Source organism: Eurypyga helias, unplaced genomic scaffold, assembly GCF_000690775.1.
Source record: "Eurypyga helias isolate BGI_N326 unplaced genomic scaffold, ASM69077v1 scaffold13730, whole genome shotgun sequence".
NCBI classification, from domain to species: Eukaryota; Metazoa; Chordata; class Aves; order Eurypygiformes; family Eurypygidae; genus Eurypyga; species Eurypyga helias.
In genome coordinates this window covers 330-19600 of record NW_010226325.1, presented here as the reverse complement: position 1 = coordinate 19600, position 19271 = coordinate 330, and the positions used below count along the sequence as shown (strand labels likewise).

Genomic DNA, 19271 nt, shown 5'->3' with positions numbered 1-19271 from the left:
ACAGAGGTAAAGCTGATCTGTCCCCTTCCTGGGGAGGCTGTGAGCAGCGGTGCTGTGCAAGGCTGGGAGTGCAGAAGGATGTTACCTCTTGCTCCAGGAAGAGCTGGATGCCTGTTGCTTCCAAAAATGAACTGTTTCATCCTGCTGTTTTAAGGGGAGCTTCACATCTAGGCAAATGAGGAGGCAGCTTTTCCTTGCCTCTGGGCATTTTGGAGAGGATGTGTGGGCTTCCAGCAGGTTCCCAAAAGCAGAGAGCAGGTGGCAACATGCTTCATGGGGGGCTCTGAGGGGGGTGAAAAGCCACGGATAAAATGCACTGTGGTTTATCTCATTGCTTGCAGGCCACTAAAGCCGTTTGGGATATAACCCCTGCCCTCCCATGCCAAAACCAGGAGAGGCAAGCTTGTGATGGACCCCCGGGCCCCTGCCTGGCCACCCCAGCTGCGGGAGAGGCAGCTCCTCCGCCCAGGGCCCCCACCTTGGCCTGGCTTCTGGGACAGGGGCCACCTCCCTGGCCACTCCTGGGAGGAGGGCCACCAGCCCCGAAGGGACACTTGCAGACCAGCTTCCTGGGCTGAGTACTATGAAAGTGGCTACCCCAACAGGCCATACTCCAGGTGAGAGCTGCTTCTCTTTGCGATGCCTGCCCTGAGCCACCTCCTTGTAAACCCGTATAAAATAAGATTTGACCACTTCACCAGCCTCTTGGGATTGCAGCGCGGGTGATGCCCTTGGCACAGGAAAAGTGGTGAGCAGTCAGGAGTTGCAGGCTTGGGGAGGCAGTGCCTGATTAGGTGATGTCCAGCTACTAAAGCAACCAATGACTTCTATATTAAGGCTTCAATGTAGTTGCAGCTCTGATTTCTTCTTACAGCTATGACTTCTGTGGTTGCCATTTTACAGCCTTCATCTTGGTCCCGAGGTGCATTTTTCTTGAAGGTTTGATTAAATGCAGTTCTTTTATACCAAGTGCAAGGTGAACAATAAAAATACAGATAGTAGTATGTAAGGAGCTTGCAAGCTCAGCTGCTGAAATGGCAGATAAAATGTGGGCGAGGGGATGCTCTTGGTACTGCGAGCAAGCTTCAAGCGCCCCAGTGAGTTGGGGTTGATTTGACTGAGCCATTGTGCTCAGAGAGTTATGGTGTGGATATGCAGGGTTTTGTGTGATGCTTGCGCTGGGAAGGGGGATGTTGCATGGGGCTGGCCAAATCACTGTGCAAATTGTTAAGGTGCATGAGTGCTGGGTGGGCAGGTTAGGCTCCTGGGAAGCGGGAGACCTGCACCAAGCTGTGCGCTGGACATGGCAGCTCTGGGGCTTGGCAGAGAAAGTGTATTTGAGGGACTTCTCCTAAAATGTGAGTGAAAGTTGATCCCCAAGGTAAGTCCACACCATTGAGCTGAAACTGCAGAGCAAAGCTTGCTTGTAGATGGAGATGAGAAAGGATCCAAACCTCCTGCTGCTCCTCTGGTGTGTGATGCTAGACCCATTCCTTCTCCTGTCACTAAGCAAGCACCTGGGCAGGGGACCAGGCTTTATTTCCATCATGCCTTCTGCCTTCAAAGATCCTACCTGGAACAAGAGTCTAACCGTAGATATGGTGTGGTGCAGAATCTCGTGTGGTGCCCTTTCTTAGATTCAGTATGTTGTGTTACATTTCAGGCAAGGATACGAAGATGCCCACTGGCAGTATCTGGCAGCCAGCCATGGGGGTGACTATGACTATGAAAGCCACCAGTGGCAGCCAGTGGCCTGGAAGGATGACAGAGGTATGAGTTTCTCCTTTCAGTCTGTGGATGGAGGCAACTTGCTTGCAGGAGAAGAGGTGATGGTTCTCCAGGTTGGATTGTTCTCCCAGGACTTGCTGGAGATCTGCATGGCTAAAAACCTGTGTTGTTTTTTTCCACAGCTCCAGGCTGAGCTCGATGCTGATGGTACTGTGTGATCAGGGTGGCCAAGGCTTTGTTTTTGCTGTTTCTGGAGTTCCTGGGCTGAGGAAAAGGGGAGGGAGGAAAGAAGGACGGACATCGGTGCTGTGTTGGCAAACACGTACAAAGCTTTATCATACCTCCAGCTTGCTGGGTTAATTTGGAAGCAAATGGGGTGTGCATGGCAAATTGTCTGACTCATTACTTTTCTTCTGCAACTTCATTATGGCTTGTTGCTCTGTAGGGGGGGAACACTAAATCTTGATTCTCCCTCTAGACCTGAGACAAGGAGAGCCTTACAGCAAGAGTACCAATTACTGGAAGCAGCACTACTACAGGGGCTACCACCCCAACTTGGCTGTGCCCCACCTGGGGCACAACAGGTAAGGGTGTGAGGACTGGGAACCACCTGGTGCAACTCCCTGCTGCAAAGTCTGTGGCTGGTCCGGAAATCTCTGACCTTCAGGATGTCTCCTTCTGCTCCCGCCTGCAGGACGCAAACCTACAACTCCTATGAGGAGAGCTACGACCCGGTTGCCCAGCAGGAGTGGGCAGGGGGAGAAAGCTTCTGTAGCAATTTGGGGGACCCCAGCAGTCAGCCCCAAGAGGTAACCTCAAGATGGGGAGGGATAGAAGACAAAAGTCTTGGGGATCTCTCAAAGATTTTGGGAGCAATACTTGTGTCCCTCCTCCAGCTGGGAAGGAGGCTGAGGAGAAAAGAGCTGCTTTTTATGTTGCACTCAGCGCTTAACAGTCCCTGGGGATTATTGTAGTGGGTTATTAGTATTTATGAACTATTCATCTGCTGGGCTGTCATACCCCCAGGCTTGGGGGTGCACACTGCTTCTGCATGGGTCCAGGAGCAGGACCGAAATCCAGGTTTGGTGGGATGCTCTTCTGTATCCTCCCTAGGTAGCTGAAAGCTGTGTGGTATTGCCAGCTCTGTCCACCAAGGTCTGCTCTGCGTCCCACTGACTGTGTTTTGCCAAAGAGAAAATGAAAAGATCAAATCAAAGCTTCTCTGAGGTTTTTACTTCTGGGCAGAGGTTTTTCAGGTTCCCAAGACGCATCTGCTGGCTGTGTTGAGGAGTCTCTGTTAGGGCTAGGAAAGCTGTTGGGCTAGACCAGTGACTGATGTAAATTATTTTAAAAGCCATTGGGTATGACCAGGGAATGTGCCATGATGAACCTAAGGTGCTGATGCTGCTCAGATGGGAATGGGCAGTGCTGTGCTTCTCCTGCTGGGCACTTTCATGGAGCAGCAGAGCCTGTCCCACGGCCCTGGGAGTGGAAAAACAGCAGATTCCCTAGTTTCTCAGCCAGGTTTGTGTTTTCCCCCTTCCTTGCAGCCCTCGGGCCAGCCCAGCCTGCTCCTGCAGTACCGTGAGACGGGGCTCAGCTCCAGCAGCTATGAGCTCAGCCAGTACATCCATGATGGTGCTGACCACTACGACCCTGTGCTTTCAGGGACCTGGAGCCCGGCACAAGCAGGTGAGCTGTTGGACAGGGGGGAGCAAGGAAATAAATGGCTGGTGTTAGGTGTTTTGCTGCCTAGCAGCTTGATCCTTTCCTGGAGGAGGTTGTGCAGATGCAAGGCGTTACTGGGGGTGGCTGTGGAGTGGGAGGATGATCCGGCAGCTCTGCCCTGGTATGTGCAGGAGCTGTCATGCATGCCTTCTGCTTTAGGGGATAGTTCTTGCATAGGGGGGTCAGTAGAGGGTTACTTAGATTAGGAGCTAGTCACGTCCTCCATAGTGGAGGTGGTGTGGGGTCCGGGTGAGGGGACTTACAGTGGCATGTGTATCATTGCAGGGGGGCCCTTGGCATCCACCCTGGCCCCAGAGGTACCCCTCAAGTTCTTGCTGCCACATGTGGCGGTGTGCTTTGGAGCCAGAGGACAGCTGGTGCTGGTGTGCCCCCACCGCCCTGACGAGGGACAGCTAGCCCTCGTCGAGCTACACAGCCTGGAGGTATGGAAAGCCCAGCAACCCAGACCCCACCTTGGGCCCCCTTCTGCCCTGTGGGACGCAAACACCGTTCGTCACCCAAACAGACTCCTTAGCAGCCTTCCTGTCCCGTGCTGTCTTCTTATCTTTAGCCCACATGGACTCCTGTGTCTGGGCATTGCTTTCAGCCTTTGGGCCTGCATCCTTCTCCTTCAGCTCCGTAACCCTTGTCATCTGTGACCTGTTCACAGTGATCCCCTCTGACAGGGACAGATGTGGTCCATACCTCTCTGAAGGGTAATTCTGCTCACCTTTTTGAGGTGCTCCAATACAGAGGCTATATCCATCCCCTGAGTCTACCACAGCATTTCATTCTCCTGTTTTGCCTCCCAAAGGAGGCAGATGCCATCTCAGCCGGCATTTCCTTTCTGGACCTTGACACTGGGGTCCAGGTGGTGGTTATTTAGGGTCTATTTAGGGTGTTGGGATTACCTTAAGACAGCACAGAAAATGGGTTCACAAGCACTTGGCCAAAGCATTAACTTTTGGCTAGCCCAGTTGGGGTTGGCCTGATTGCTGGAGTCCAGCTGCTGAATTTGCTCTTTTTGTTTCAGGCAGTCCTTCATGACATGAAAGAGCTGGAGGAGCTACAGGCCTTCCCAGGGCCCCTGACCAGGTATGCCACACCAGCAGGTCCAGGATCTGTGTCCTTCTGGCTGTGTGAGTGTGGCCAGCCTGGGAACATCTCTCCTTTGAAAGGACACATGAGCGCAAGGCAGACTTCAAGGTTCCCATGGTTTTGAGATATGTGCAAAGGCCAAGTCTAGGTTCAGATTGGGAGTCCATCCTCTTTCCTGTGGTGTAGGTTGGTTTGGATTGTGGAAGATGGGGGATTATTTTTTTAAAATATTCATAGGGTCTGGGTTTAGCATGGCTTGTATGACTGACCTTATTTTGTATTCATACCCCAGAAAACTAATTTTTGGGAGATCTCTTTGGGTGTCTAAAGCCCTGGGATGCTCTGTGGTTTAGCTTTTCCTAAGGTTTTTGTACCTGGAGGCTGTTGAGCATGGCAGGGTCAGACCCAGTAGGCACATTCATCCAGGGTGAGCCTGTGGCATATTGCATCAGGTTGGCTCTGTATTGTACTGGTTACACCAGCATGTCTTCTGGTCACTCGTAACCAAGGCAGGTAGCAAAAAGGAGTGTGCAGAAGGGGGAAAACTATTTACTGAGGAAAACTATTTACTGAGCAAGAGAGCTGTGTATGCCCAGAAGCTGGGTAGAAGACCTGGAGACTACCACTTGTGCCGAAGGGGACGTTGGGAATCTCCATATGATATGCTGGTGTGATTCAGAATCAGCATCTCCATCCTCAGTCCCCCTCCCTTGGTTGACCTTGTGTCTAAGCCACCTTTTCTTTCCAACTGTCTGGTATTTTATCGTAAGACAGCAGTTCTGCCTGGCTTGCTTAAAGGTTTCTGCTTTTGTTTGAGGGTTTATACAGTCACAAGCACAAGCAGGGCTTTCTCCCTGCACTATGCCCATTAATCACTACCTGTATGTGTGCCTGCTCCTGCAGTCTTGGACATCTACAGCAGTAACAGCAGCACAGCAAACCAAAACTGAATTTTTTTGCAGATGGATGGATGAAAATATTATCAGGATGACAGAGAGAGGCTTTGAGATGCGCTCTGTATCCTTGAAACACAGAAATCTGCAAAGACTCGTAACAATGATAAAATCTAAGCATTTTTTCAGCTTGGTGTGGTCATTGGCACTGGGATCTTCTGGATCTTCTTCTCCTCCATCTCTCACTTTGAACCTTTGGCAACCCCATCAGTGAACCTGGGGATGCTTTGGGTCTGATGTCCTAGATTGCTTCGCCTTGGGTTGCTTTTGATGCCTCTCTTTGCTGCTGCAGGGAAGATCTGCACAAGGTGGATGTGATGACATTTTGCCAGCAGAAGATAGCCACAAGCTGTGATCCTTCAACACAGAGGGGCAGAGATTCAGCTCTTCTCTGGAAATTCCTGGTCCTTCTCTGCCAGCAGAATGGGGTAGGTGTCCTGTGGAAGAGGCTGGTCCTTTTGATCTTGTAAGTGAGACAAGTTATATGGGCCTTATGTGTCCCTTGATCCAGTTGCTATTTTCAGGGGAGCATACTCTTAAAAGCATCCCATTCCCACAGCACCACCAATCAGTTTGGTACTGCCTGGGTACTTGGAGCAAACCCTTCTTCTGGATTGCTTTTCATCTTTGTGAGCTACCAACAACCCAATGCTATAGCAGCTCTGAAAGAAGCTGTTGCCACCTTTCTCAAGGAGCTAGCACTTATGCTTAAAAGGGGATTATCCTTTAACCCAATGAAATCCATCCAATCTGATCTGTAGCTGCTTGTTGGAAGCAGATGAATAAGACATTCAGAGCAAGTGCTGTGAAGGTCTTGCTGGTTGTGTTGAATCCTTTGCCCTTCAAAACTTCGTGCTGGTGGCCAAGGCTGGTCCTGCTGGGGAGATGTGCTGGGATGAGGATACAAGTGTTAAGGGTGTTGGACTGGAAGTGCCATTAACCTTTGCTCACGGGGCGGCCTCCATGGGCCTCACTCCTCCCCTTCCCTTTCGCAGTCCATGGTGGGCTCGGACACGGCTGAGCTGCTGATGCAAGACTGCAGGCGCCAGGAGAAGTACAAGAGGCAAATCCCTGCAACAAACCTGATCAGCCTGACGGATGATGAGTGGGTGTCGTGTCAGCCGGGGACACTGGACCTCATCACAGGGGAGGTTTCTCCCGTTGTGGAGACACAGGCACAGATAGTGGAGAAGTTCACAAAGCTCCTCTACTATGGCAGGAAGAAAGTAAGTGGTGCATGGGTTCCAGGACACTGGGCAGACTTTTCTTGGTCTCTCTCGCCTCTTCAGGAAGGCTTTAAAATGACGAGTGGTCAACAGGTGCCTTGTGCTTGTGGTATCAACCCTTCAAGTTGTGTTTGTACAACAGGGCTTATGGCAGTGATTTCCCACCATTGGGATGGGGCTCTGAGTGAAGACAAGATGCAGAGGCTTTTACCAGCCCGGCGGTTTACTTGCAGCTATGATCTCAAGGGATACCAAAGGCACGGGGAGAGCTGAGGGTTGGATACAGGGAAGCTTGCATGCCCAGGCTGGGATCCCATGGCAGTGGTGTCAAGAGCTAAAAGGCAGCACAGACCTGGAAATCCAGGGATGACAATATTTCTGTGAAGGTCCCAGTCCTTGTTATTGTACAAGTTAGAAAGATAAAGAGACCTGTGTGAATGTATAAGCATTTTTTGGAGAGTATTAGTTAAATACAGAACAATCATCAGAACTCTTCTCTGAGCTGGGTGAGCAGAAGGTCCCCTGGCAGAAGAGGAGGGCAGGGAGGTGGAATTAGTGCAAACCCTTTCTCCTCTCCACCTTGGCTGCAGGACGCTCTGGTCTGGGCCATGAGAAACCAGCTGTGGGGCCATGCTCTCTTCCTCTCCAGCAAGATGGACCCTCGGACCTACAGCTGGGTGCTCACTGGGTAAGTTGGAGAGGTTATAGCAAGGTATGATGTTCTGTGACTGGCTATGCCAAGCCTGTTATACCTTTGGGTGCCCTCAGCCCCAGTGCAGTACAAAAAGAGCATTGATTTCAGCTGGACCCTTTCAGAGAGGGCAAAGGGGAGAGGGGGTGTCCGTCTGGATGGGCCTGCTTCTTTCAGGCTTCCTGATGGACAGGAGAAACCAAGTGTGGGCTGGAAAGCAGAAGGAAAGCTGTTCATTGGAGATGTGGGGTGGATTTATTCTGAATCTTTGGCTTTGCCCTTGCTGCCCTAGCCTGCAGACCTAGGCAGCCGCTGGGGTAGGCGGAGATGAGCTGTCTTCATCTTGATCCAGCCTGATGATCTGAGCTGTTCATCCCACATTTTCTTGTGGAATTAACGTACTTAGTCTGGATTGGGTTTATCCCTTCAGGGAGAGTTAAGCATAAATTTTCTGTCTTGTGCAACCCAAATCTTTTTAAGGAGATTTTATCCAGCATTGTCCTGGAGACTTGCCTGCTCTGGAGGTAATGTTTTCTGCCTTCTCCGGGAAGTCCCTCAGGGCACTGCCTTCCAGGGGCATTTGGGACGTACCCTTGGAGATGAATGAGGGTTTAGGGTCCTGGCATGGCAGCCCCATCCCTGCTGTCTCCTTACAGGTTCACCAGCACACTGGCCACCAACGACCCCCTGCAGACCCTCTTCCAGCTCATGTCAGGAAGGATCCCCCAGGCAGCCCTGGTCCGTGAGCAAAAGGCTGGCCCCAGCACATGTACCCCTGTGCTGTGTCACCTGTCTGACACCCACCTTGTGGTGACCATCTCTGCTCACCTTTGCTCTCCTCTTGTCTCCCTCCCTCCAGAGCTGTGGTGATGCCACGTGGGGAGACTGGAGGCCCCACCTGGCCGTGATGTTGTCCAACAAGGTTGGAGACATGGAGCTGAACCACCGAGCCATCGTCACCATGGGAGACACGTTGGGTGAGCTGAGGTCGTTGTGAGCAGTTATGTCCCTGCTGTCTTGTAGCAATTGGGTGGACACCTGCAGCGTCACTGTGCACATTCACACCATCACAGATGCGAATCGCTGTTGAAATGGGGCGTGCACAGCTGTACCCCTGGAGCTGCAGTGCCTGTGCAGTGGCAGGGATGGGGAGTTGATGGATCCCACTGCTCTTTGTGCTGGCAGATGGGTCGGGCTTGGACACATCCATTAGCTTCTCTTTTGGAGAAACCTGGAGGAGCTGGACCTAGGGAGGCCATATGTAACTGCAGGGACTGAGACCCTTTCCCAGTGACAAGGACTCTCAGGGAATCTCAAGCCAATAATGATACCCTGCAGAGTTGGAGCTGGAGCCTGCTCAGGCTCGCCAGTCCTACCGCTGAACTGAAACCCTCTCCTAGGTACAGAAACCAGGCAAAAAATGGGAAGAAGGGAGGGCTCAGGGTCTGAATGGACAGGGAAGAAGAGTGGAGTGGTTGGGTTTGGGTTTTAATGTGAACCTGGGGGCCTCCGAAGCAACACTGGCCATGCAGTGACCTCTGTCTCAGGACTGTTTGTCTTTTTTACTCCCATTCAGCTGGTAGGGGAGCAGTCGAAGCAGCTCATTTCTGCTACCTGTTGGCAGATATTCCTTTTGGTTACTTCGGAGCAAAGGCAGATCGCATGGCTCTGCTGGGCAGCAGCCACCGGTGAGTGAGTCCAGGCAGGCAGTGCCCTTGCCAGGGTGATGAGTTCCACCTTATCCCCATCCTGGGAATTCACTTCTATGCAAAAGCAATCCCCATTTGTGGGTTTTTACTGCTCTTAATACGAGCTTTGCTCTGGGCCTCTCTGGCTGCTGGCTGGCGCAGTGGTGGAGCTGGTAATCTGTGTGTGGGGCTGTCTGGGGAAAGAGCTCTGCTCCTGCTTGCTGAACCTACCCCTCTTCTCTGCAGTCAGGTGTTCACCCAGTTTGCCAGGACAGAGGTCATCCAGCGGATGGAAATCTTTGAGTACTGTCAGCAACTACGACAGCCCGAATCCTTCCTGCTCCCCTTTCAGGTAGCACAGATGCACAAGCACATCTGATGTAGCAGCTCAGACCTACTCCAAAACTTGCATCCATGCCCCTGAAGTCAGGGATTTGGGCTGCTCTCCAAGGCTTGTCCCTTTGCTGGGCTTCAGGAGCGATGAGGAGGCTGTCCTGTCTGAGGGTTTCCTCCAGCTCAGGGCTTTGGGCAGATGTTGGGACACAGTGTGTTTGAATAGTGCTTGCGCAGGTCTGGTTGTTCTCTGACTAACGGATAGGCTTCTCATATTGCACGTACACACCCAACTGTCGCTGCCTTGGGCACTGCACAAATGGGGTAGATAAATGAAGGTGGTGGGCTGGTGTGCTCTCCCCACTGCCTGTTTGCTGGCTCTGGGCCGGGCTCGTCCTGTGACAGTGCTGTGGCTTGGGGAACAAGGCTGCGCGACCCCATGGGGACAGGTGGGGTGTCCCCAAGATGTGGGTGACCTGGTGTGGAGACTCATGACCCAGGGTGCCCTGAGTCACGCTGGGATGATGTGCCAGGGGACCTATGGGCAAAAACCTCTCCTCGCTCACCTATGTCTGCTCTGCTTCCCTCCCCTGAGGCGTACAAGCTCCTCTATGCCTCTCGCCTGGCCGACTACGGGCTCCCAGCTCAGGCCCTGCAATACTGCGAGCAGATCGCCACAGCGCTCCTGGGCCAGGATCCGGCCAGCCACCCTGTCCTGGCCCAGCAGGTGATGAAGGTGAGTCTCATACTCCTCTTGGGTGTGATACCCACGCGGGACTCGGTGTGGTGGGAAGAATCCTCAAAGTTTCCCAGGTGGGGTGCTGGCAGCTCTGAGCAGCCCCCCAGAGTTTGCTACCTGGCATGTGCTGAGCTTGGCAAATCCAACACCTCAGTGGGGTCTCTAATACCCAGGGATTTAGGGTAGAAAATGAAGGAATGGTGTTGATTGCCAAGTAGGAGAAGAGCCATTTGGAAGCAAAGGATGTTTTATTTTCTGGAAGGGCTTTTTGAACTTCTAAATGACACAGACTTAAGGAGCTATAGTATGAGTTCTGGGTATTTCCCCTCCAGCACTTCATCCCACAGTTGCATTTACCTGCAGGGGGCTCTTTTGAGGTGACAGTGAGCAGGAGCAGGTCCCAGCTTGTAGCACTGAGCCCAGCTCCTCTGCTTCATGAAGTGGGGAGCTGGAGAAGGGAGGGGAGAAGCAAAGTGTCCCAGGTCCCCTAAGCAGGTTGGACTCTGAGGAGAGCGGGTTTGCACACTCTATGTGCATTGCTGGGGCAGTGCCGAGGCTGCTCGAAGCCTTCCTCCATCGGGAAGGGGACAAAAGCTGTGGTGCTGTGAGATGAGGGGCAGCAGGGATTCTGGTCTGAAGCAAGTGCTGTAGAAATGGCCCAAAACTTGGCGGGTGCAAACACACATAACCCCCCCACTCCCTCCTCCCCCGCCCCCCATTATCGAAACCTATTTACTAACAGCCTCTGAGATCTGCTGTTCTGCTGGGGATAATGCTTCTCCTGGGAGAAAACACTTTCATCTGAAAAACTAGTGCATTCATAGACTCTCTTGTCTTTGATGTTTTAGACTGTGTTACAAATGATGATACACATTAGTGTTTGATTAAGACTTCCCCTCTTTTGAAGCTGGGGACGATATACAATCAGGTGCTGGTTCATTAATATTGGATCAAAGTGCACATTAGCTTTTGGATTAAACATTCCCCCCGTTTAGGAGTAATCATGCTTATAATTTCCTCTTTTTCTGCGATTGATTTAGGCTGAACACACGTGTGTTCGCAGGAAGATGGGACGGTGGGACTGTTGGCCACGCAAGCGCCTGGATGGGTGCTGGGTTACTTGACTCTCTGCAGCTGCCCCGTGTCCCTGATGTGGGCTCCAGCCATGTGGGTCCTGCGCATCTTGCTGTAGCCTCCCGGGGGTGGGAAGTGCTGGCCTTGTGCTGGTTTATACTTTGTTTTAAAAAACTTAGGGAATAGGAAGAAATAGCTGATGGGGACAGGTGCTGGGGGGATAGCTGAAACCTGTGTGACTGCAGACGGTGGCTGAGCTGTAAAGTCACCTCTGGACAGCTTTTGGTGGCCCTTGATGCATCAGCCTCATAGCAAAGTGTAGAAGATAAATGAGGGTGAGGGAGCTTGATAAATCTCCAAGAAGTGGTTGATATCAGTAAGGGAAAATTCAGTAAAGACATGGGTGAAGAGTGATGCTTTCGGTGCCATCTCCTCTCATCCAGCTGCTGTAAAACTGGACCCTTACGTAAGCAATTTCTCCAGACTGGGATTTAGCTCTGCAGGGAGCCCTTCATCACACCCTGGGCCAGTGGGGTGGGTTGCCCCAGAAAAGCCTCTTGCCCTGTTGATGGTAGCCAGAGATTCATGTGATGGAGATAGCTGCAGCCAGGGCAGCCCAGACCCCTCTCTTGCAGGAGAAATGAAACACGCAGCAGCAATACTGCAGAGAGGGACCTGGGGGAGATAGTGGAACATGGAAACAATACTGAACAGCAACATGATAACAGGATGCTGTTGCAAAAAAAAAAAAAAAAAAGGAAAAAGATTTCCAATCTTAGAATGTTATTCTGGACTGTGAAAGCAAGAACGGCATATGCGAGACAAGAGGTGATAATCCCCCCCATGCTCGGGTCTGAGGGGTCTCGGCTGGGGCACTGTGCCCCGTTCGGAATGCTGCGCTCAGAGCCAGGGCCAGATTGAAGCAAGTGCAGAAGAGAAGGGGTGATAAGAGACCGAGGGGTGAGTGACCTCCAAAGAAGGCCTCAGGGTTTTTTTTTTTCCAGGCAAGATATGCTGGGGAAAGAAGAGGTACGGGGGGTGAGATAACTGTCCTGCAGCAAACAGGAGGCTGCTTTTCAGGGGATGGTGTCTGGCTGTTCCCACAGCTCCTGTGGGAGCAGAAATCGAGAGGCTTAATTTGCAGCAGGGAAGATTTCACTTAGATTTTAAGAAAATACTCTTTAGCTCTAAGGATGTTAGGCATCAGGACAGGCCTGTGTAAATCTTCTCCTCGGAGATTTGTAAATGCAAATCAAACACAGGCTGCATTGGCTGGTGTGGGCACACGGGATTTTCTTGAGCATTGGCAGATGGATCAGGTAACCTCAGAGCCCTCCCAGCTCTGTGTTTGTTTTTGGTGTGGCTATTAGTAATGGTAATGCTTGTTGCAAACCCAGGTGAGGAAATGGCCAGGTGAGCCCTTAGCTCAAACCCTACAGGTTTCTGTCCATTCTTGTGGGTTAGATATGGGCTTGGCACACAGCCCTGGGACCTGAGCTGTTCCCAGGGCTCCTGGTGGGGTGCCCTGCAAACCTGCCAGTGCCTTGGGCTGGCTGTCAAGTGGGATTAAAGGTGCTCATTTACCTTGGAGGAGAAATGGATGGTAATAGTTACCTCTCAGTGTGAAAAGCATCTTTGACATCAGTACTTTGACATCTCTGCGGAGGTGGCTGAGATGGTCCTGCTGGGAGACTCTCTGCAGGGCATGGACAGGCCAGCACCCCTCCACAGCAATGCAGGAGAGGGAATACATCTTGCACAAGAGGCTGGTATTACTTTTACCCCCATATTGTGAAGAAGTGCAGCTCTGGGCCTACTTCCCCCTGGGTGCCCAGCCACGGGCAATTGCTGCGAGGGTCAGTCTCTTCCCCACGGAGCTGAGCTGTGTGACGAGCCCCGTTGCCCTCCTGGCTCCACAGCTAGCCGAGCGGTTGAAGCTCTCTGACCCGCTGCTCCTGGAGATGCCAGAGCAGGACCAGATGCTGGAGCCCGACTGGCTGGTACAGCTGCGAGCCTGCTGCGGGGAGTGGGAGGTAAGTTGGAGCGGGGATGCTGGGGGGCAGACGGTCTGCGTTGTGGTTTGTCCGCAGGAGCATCCTCCTCCTCTGCCCTAAATGCAAGGAGAATGGGTATGGAGATTCGAAGGCCGTCGTTACCTGGGCGCCTTTCCCCTTGTCTGGTGAGCTCAAAGGTGTGGTCTCTGCTGTGGGACCTGCAGCTTCTGTGGGAGCAGAGGGGGGTGAGGGCCAGAAGATGTGAGCAGTGGGGACTGCAGAGCTTCACACAGAACAAAACGCTCCTTGTCTTGGCTCAAGAAGGGCACTCGGGGGCTGGTGGGTGAGTGAAGATCTCATCTTCCAGTGAAGGTATTGCAGCAGACACTGGTGGGCCATCCCCTTGCAGATGTGTGCTCTCTGGTACCTTAACTGTTCTCTGGTTCTTGGATTAATGCTCTTTGTTCAGGTTTCATGTCTGCTTTTTGTTTTGTGCTCTTTTTCTCCAGCTTCCCCTCCTGCCTGCTCTCAGCAGGGCAGCAGTGCTGCAGCCCTTTCACTTGATGGGAAAGAGCTGTGACCGTGCTTGTACGGGTCCGGCCTGTAACCAGGGCTCCTGAAGGCCAGGGAGAGTTGTGAGCCCCAGGCCCACCGTGCTTCCCTTTAAACTGGCTTTGTGCTTTCCTTAGTTTTTGCCCTGTGCCATCTCTTTGGGAAATGTGTTTTATCACATTTTCCCTCTGATTCCTTGCAGGTGGAAGATGACCTCCTTCCAGAGGTAGCACTTGGTCAGCCAGGGCTCTCCTGGGCTGCTGCATCGATGGCAGGTAAAGAAAATGAAGCAGCAGGTTGTAATCACTGCAATGGGCTTCTCTGCACGTGGAGTTGTGCTGCCACGTGGTGGGAGGCAGCTCCCTGCTCTCTGGAGCACTTCTCAGCGGCTATTCCTTGCTCCTTACATCCCCCCAGAGCTCAGAAATTTGCTCCTGCCTGGATGCATCCCTGTGGCATGGGGCTGCCAGGGACAGGCTGCAAACTGAGGGGTTGAGCTTGTGCCGTCCACACAAAATCTGAGTCACTGGGCCTAATTATCACAGCCTCAGGGGTTTCTGTGAGCACTGTGGGAGAAGAAGGGAGGCTGGAAGAAGCATGTCTCCTGGCTGACCCTTAAGGGAGACAGCCCCATTCCCTGGCAGTCCTCTGAGGATGCACATTGGAGTTTAACTAAGGGGCTTTCACACTTGCAGAGCTGAAGATAGGGAAGGAACTTGTGTTCCCTCTGTGTTCCGGGCTGCAGCATGTTGTTGGAGCCCCAGTGTTTCCCCTACCTTGCTGCCTCTTTCATCCCATTGCTTTGCTTCTTGGTGACCCCAAGAGTCCCTTATGGTGCTGGTTCACCCAGAGAGTCAAGAGACATCAGGATGAGGGATGTGAGCTTCCCCTGGCTGGCTGTCAAGGGAAGGGCTGGAGATTTTTCCCTTCCCAGCTGGCAGTGCATCCATTAGGATGTCCCATCGAGGAGAAGTCAGGGGCTGGTGACAATTGGCACTGCTTTGCAGCCACCTCCATCAGCAGGACATCCTGGCACAGCCTGCTGCTCCTTGCTGCTGCTCAGGTCTAGCTTTCTGCTGGGAATGCCGGCACTGATGGGCGGAGAATAAAGGCTGGTGCACAGGATAAAACATGACAAATTTCTCCAAGCCATTTCTTCCTATCATCTTCCCCTGCTGCTGCCAAATTCCTTGTCAAAGAGCTCTCCCAGGCAGTAAAAATGATCATCAATCCTGACGGCCTTCTGTTGCTATCAGGGCTGAGGCTATTAACATCCTTCTCTGGAAGAAAGTCGCAGGTATGAAGGGATGGCTTTTCCAAGTGGCAAGATCTGCTCCACGTGGTCCCTGCAGCTGACTTTCCTGATGCTTGGCACTTTTGTTCATTGAGAAGCCATCAGGAGTCATCATCTGAAGGACCTGCATACGGAGAAATTTGGCTTGCTGCTGAATTCATCCAGCTTAGAAAGACAAAATCCAAAGCCAGAAGCTAAGCTGGGATCCGCATGGTCACAGCAACCTCCCACTCCATCCTTAGATCCTGGGTTTTCCTCCCTGACTTTCCCTGGCTGAGCTTGCTGGGCAGCGTGGAGTTGAGCATCCATCCTCCTCCCTGTGGATCTCCCTGCTGCTGCAAGATCTCCAGGCTGTGTGGGAGCAGCTCGCCGGTGTGAAGCCGACCCTGAGCAGGCTGAAGGCGATGCTGGCGGGCAGAGCAAAGGGTTTTGTAGCATCACATTCAAGAGGTGCAGTAGTCTGTCCCTAGGCTCAGAACCACGGGGTCTGGGTCCTGCCTGGCCACGTCTCGTGGTGATGGGAGAGAAACTTCCCAGTGCCCAGCATGTTTCTGGCCAGAGACTGCAGAGCTGGAACAAGCAGGACACGTACCTGGGATGAACAGCAGCGTGCTGCCCGTGCTATGTCTAACATCAGACAGAGCAATGTGTGTGTGTGTGTTAAATAAAACAAAGCCCAGTTGCTCAACCTTCCTTTCAAACAGAAAAAAACAACACTGAATGAATCTGCCTAAAGCAAGAAACTCATCCATGGGTGCTCCTGAGGGGCAGGAATGAAGGCTGCAGCTTCCCGGTGAATTTTCATTCCTGTTCAGGGTGTGCAGCAGGAGTGGAAGAAGAGGCTGTCAGCCCTGGGCTCATTTTGAACTGCTGATGTGTGCTGCTTGTGCTTGTCTCTTTCCTTCCATAGCATTCCCCTTTGGAGTTCATTTGCAACCTCACGCATGTTCCCAGGATGTTTTTCCCTGTTGTCTTTCCCAGCCTACCTTCCTTGCAGCCTCTGAAAGGTCCTCTACTGTGCTGTACCCTACCTCCCCCTCATCCCCGGGGTCCCTCCTCACCCCACGGCTCCTGCTGATGCACAATGGAAAAAGGGAGAATTCTGTGCAACAGCCTGCTGATGTTATAAACGCTGGAGTAAACTCCTGAGGTGTGGGGTTTTTTTGCAGATGCCCATGAGCTTGCCCAGAGTGAAGGCTACCAGTGTGATGAGTGGTACCAGCCTGTGCCATCCCAGGCACCCAGCTCCCACGAAGAAGTGTCCGTCGAGTCCCCAGCACCTACTCAGGCTGCAGCATTGCCGCTGCCTGGTGTCGGGCAAGAGCCGCAGCCTCCCGCACTCGGTCCAGGGGTGGCTGCCCTTCTGGGAGGTGGTTTTGCTGACCCCCCTCTGCAGGCAGTGCTGCTGGCAGGTAAGTGCTCCAGCCTTGTTCCTCTGCACAAATGCCTGTCCCCAGTTAGTAGCAGTGGGATGACAGGGTGTCCCTTGGGGCATTGTGATCCCCTACAGCACTGCTGCCTTCACCCAGCGCCTTGCTTCCCTCCAGCCTTGCCTCCCTGCTGCTGGCAGGGACAGGGACCAGAACTGCCTCTTGCATCTCTTGGGGGGACATCTTAGTCACGTGGCCTTGCTCTGGGGTGGGATGTTAGAAGACCTGAAAACACCTCTGACAGACATGGCAGGAGCTCCTTGGGCCAAACCTGACTGTGTCCCTCCCTCTGCTCCACAGGAGAAGCTGGGGAGACCCAGGGCACCTCGCTGTCCCCTGAGGGGGTGCAGCAATCCCTCCCAGCACAGCAGGTGAGTCAGAAGGGTCACGGAGACTGTCCCATTGTGGGGCTGGGGGGAATTTGGGACTTGGGGACTTGCTGGCTCATCCTTCCACACATTTAACTTGCATGGAAGCCCCCCATCACGGTGACAGCTATCCCTCTGGGGAGCCTGATGGGTTAGGGTAGGGTTAGGGTAGCCTAGGGCTGTCTGCTTGCTGCACCCCACTGTGGATGCTGCTCCTCCCCACCTCCTGCCTAAGGGATGTTGTCTGTGAAGCCTGGCATGGAGGAGTCCTGGGGGCAGCTCCTCCAGGAACACCATGTGGCAGCTCTGATCTCCATGCCAGGGAGAATTAAAGGCAAGGACTCGAACTGCCTCAGAGAGCTCCACTGTCTCCTCGGAAGATGACAGCCAGCCTTCCTCGGAGAGCGCGTCCGAGGACACTGCCGAAGAGCTGTCACCATCAGAGGCGGGGAAGTCGGGTGAGGACAAGGTGAGAGTGGCAGACCTGACGTGAAACGCTGTGCTCTGAGCTTGTCTGTCCCTGATGCCTGTTGTGCCTGCCTTGCCCCTGGCAAAATGGTGCCTGCTCCTGGCAGGCATCAGGGCAGCCATGGCATCCTCTCCTTCTCCTCCATTTTCACTGTTTTCCTTTGCAACAACCTCCATTTCCCAGAGCTTCGGATTCAGGTGGTTTGGCTGGTTTCGGTCGAAGCCCACCAAGGAGACCTCTTCCAAAGCTGTTTCTGAGAGGGCCCCAGACTCCCCCACGCTGGGACTGCAGGTAAGGGACAAAAGGCTGTCCTGTCCCCTGGTGACACCCAGGATGGGTGACACATCTGCCCTATCACCCGCTATTTCTCCCTCTGACCTCGTGCAGGTGGCTGGGCCTCTTCTGTCCGTAGGCACTCTGTGTGGGGACAGAGTGAGACCAGGAGTATTTTAGCCTGGAAGCGCATCCTTGAGTAATAGTAATTGTAAATTTATAAAGCCTCTTTGATCCAGGAGGTCCTCTGAGTGCTCAGCCAATTCTGTGGGGATCACTTGCCCTCCGCTGGAGTGGAAAGCAGCAGCTGCAAGCAGCATCGCTCCAGCAGGTTTTAGGAGCTTAAAGAGAAGGAAAAACCTCTTTAATTGGAAGAGCAGCAGAGACGGGGAAGCAGCCACAAGAGGGAAGCAGCCATGCATGGTTATCCCAGTCCTGGCTGAGTCCTTGGGGTGTCACATCCCCCACTGCAGCTGGTTGGCAGGCTTGAAGGCAGATATTGGAGTGAGATCCTCCCCTGGAAGTTTTCTCCTGGTTGAGAATGACCTACAGTCCCAGAGCAGGAAATTTCGGGATTTTCTTCCAAAGGTAGCAGGAGATGAGGAAGCGAGAGGGGAACCCATGAACCCTGGTGGCCGCTTGCACAGGCTTGGTGTCCTGTCTGATTTTGAGCTCTCCGAGTGATTTAGCTTTGTGACAGGGCTTGCTTGCTCTCACCCCGTAGCCCCTCATTAGCTTGGTTGCCTGCAGCTCTTGGGGTACTGGATGGGTGCAGAATGGTACCCCAATAATGTGGTGCGGTAACTGGTGCAGAGGTCTCTTTGCCATGCAAGGAGCTTCTGCTCTAAATGGGTGACTGTGATTTCAGGAACAGATGTCTCCATCCCCGCCCGACACCCCTGTCACAGCTGGGACAAGCCCTTTGGCTCAGCCTCCATCCAGAGACCCTGGTAAATGCCGCACGTGTCTCCCCACCCCTCTCCCTGTCGGCCTTGTAGAAGCTGCTCCTCCTAATTTTAAGTTTTTTTGGTTGTATGCCCCAGGAGGAATGCAAGGTGAAACTACCTTTGCTGTTACGCCAGTGTCCGCTGAGCTGAAAGGCTCATGGGATACGGACAGTGGGGAGTCAGCGGGAGAGCAGGTGAGGAGAGGAGGGAGGGGTGTGCCTGCATGATGGGGGAGTCCAAGACACCCCTCTGCTCCCTATGGCTCTGAAATTGAGGAGTGGCCGTTAAGTTTCTCTCCTTTCACCCCTTCCAGACCAGCTCCCACGAATCTCCGTCACCGGTGGGCACAGTCCCTCTCTTCAACCCTATCCAGTTCTCTCAGGTGAGACCATCCTCCTGGGGCCTTGCTGGATAAGGCTGGGGGTGGCTCTTGGTTTTAGGGGCGATCTGCTACGGGCGGGCGGGGGGATACAGAGGATGCCAGCCCTGGGTGTAAGGCTTCAGTGCTTATAACAAAATAAATCAGGGTATGACAGGGGTGGGGTGTGATGGAGGAGGGAAATAGGGGGGGATGCCGGTGACCACGCCCTGAGACCAGCCGGTCCATATTTTGGGGTACAACTCTCCCTCACATCGTCTCTCTCTCCTTCCCAGCTCGCCGCCACCGCTCGCCCCAACCAACCCAG

At 53.2% G+C, this 19271-nt stretch overlaps 1 protein-coding gene across 1 annotated transcript in view; it reads left to right on the top strand.

The window, feature by feature from the left end:
- Positions 1–408: 408 nt before the first annotated feature.
- SEC16B (SEC16 homolog B (S. cerevisiae)) overlaps positions 409–19271 on the top strand; it is an 18949-nt gene continuing 86 nt past the window's right edge. Inside the window, exons 1-23 of the mRNA XM_010152680.1 lie at positions 409–617; positions 1664–1770; positions 2207–2312; positions 2423–2537; positions 3291–3420; positions 3742–3899; positions 4490–4551; positions 5800–5935; positions 6503–6733; positions 7324–7421; positions 8081–8162; positions 8284–8401; positions 9001–9112; positions 9359–9464; positions 10041–10181; positions 13178–13291; positions 14007–14079; positions 16268–16510; positions 16829–16899; positions 17219–17365; positions 17549–17656; positions 18899–18967; positions 19240–19268. Of these exons, the coding sequence (XP_010150982.1) occupies positions 409–617; positions 1664–1770; positions 2207–2312; positions 2423–2537; positions 3291–3420; positions 3742–3899; positions 4490–4551; positions 5800–5935; positions 6503–6733; positions 7324–7421; positions 8081–8162; positions 8284–8401; positions 9001–9112; positions 9359–9464; positions 10041–10181; positions 13178–13291; positions 14007–14079; positions 16268–16510; positions 16829–16899; positions 17219–17365; positions 17549–17656; positions 18899–18967; positions 19240–19268 (2765 nt within the window). The remainder of the gene's footprint in view (positions 618–1663; positions 1771–2206; positions 2313–2422; positions 2538–3290; positions 3421–3741; positions 3900–4489; positions 4552–5799; positions 5936–6502; positions 6734–7323; positions 7422–8080; positions 8163–8283; positions 8402–9000; positions 9113–9358; positions 9465–10040; positions 10182–13177; positions 13292–14006; positions 14080–16267; positions 16511–16828; positions 16900–17218; positions 17366–17548; positions 17657–18898; positions 18968–19239; positions 19269–19271) is intronic.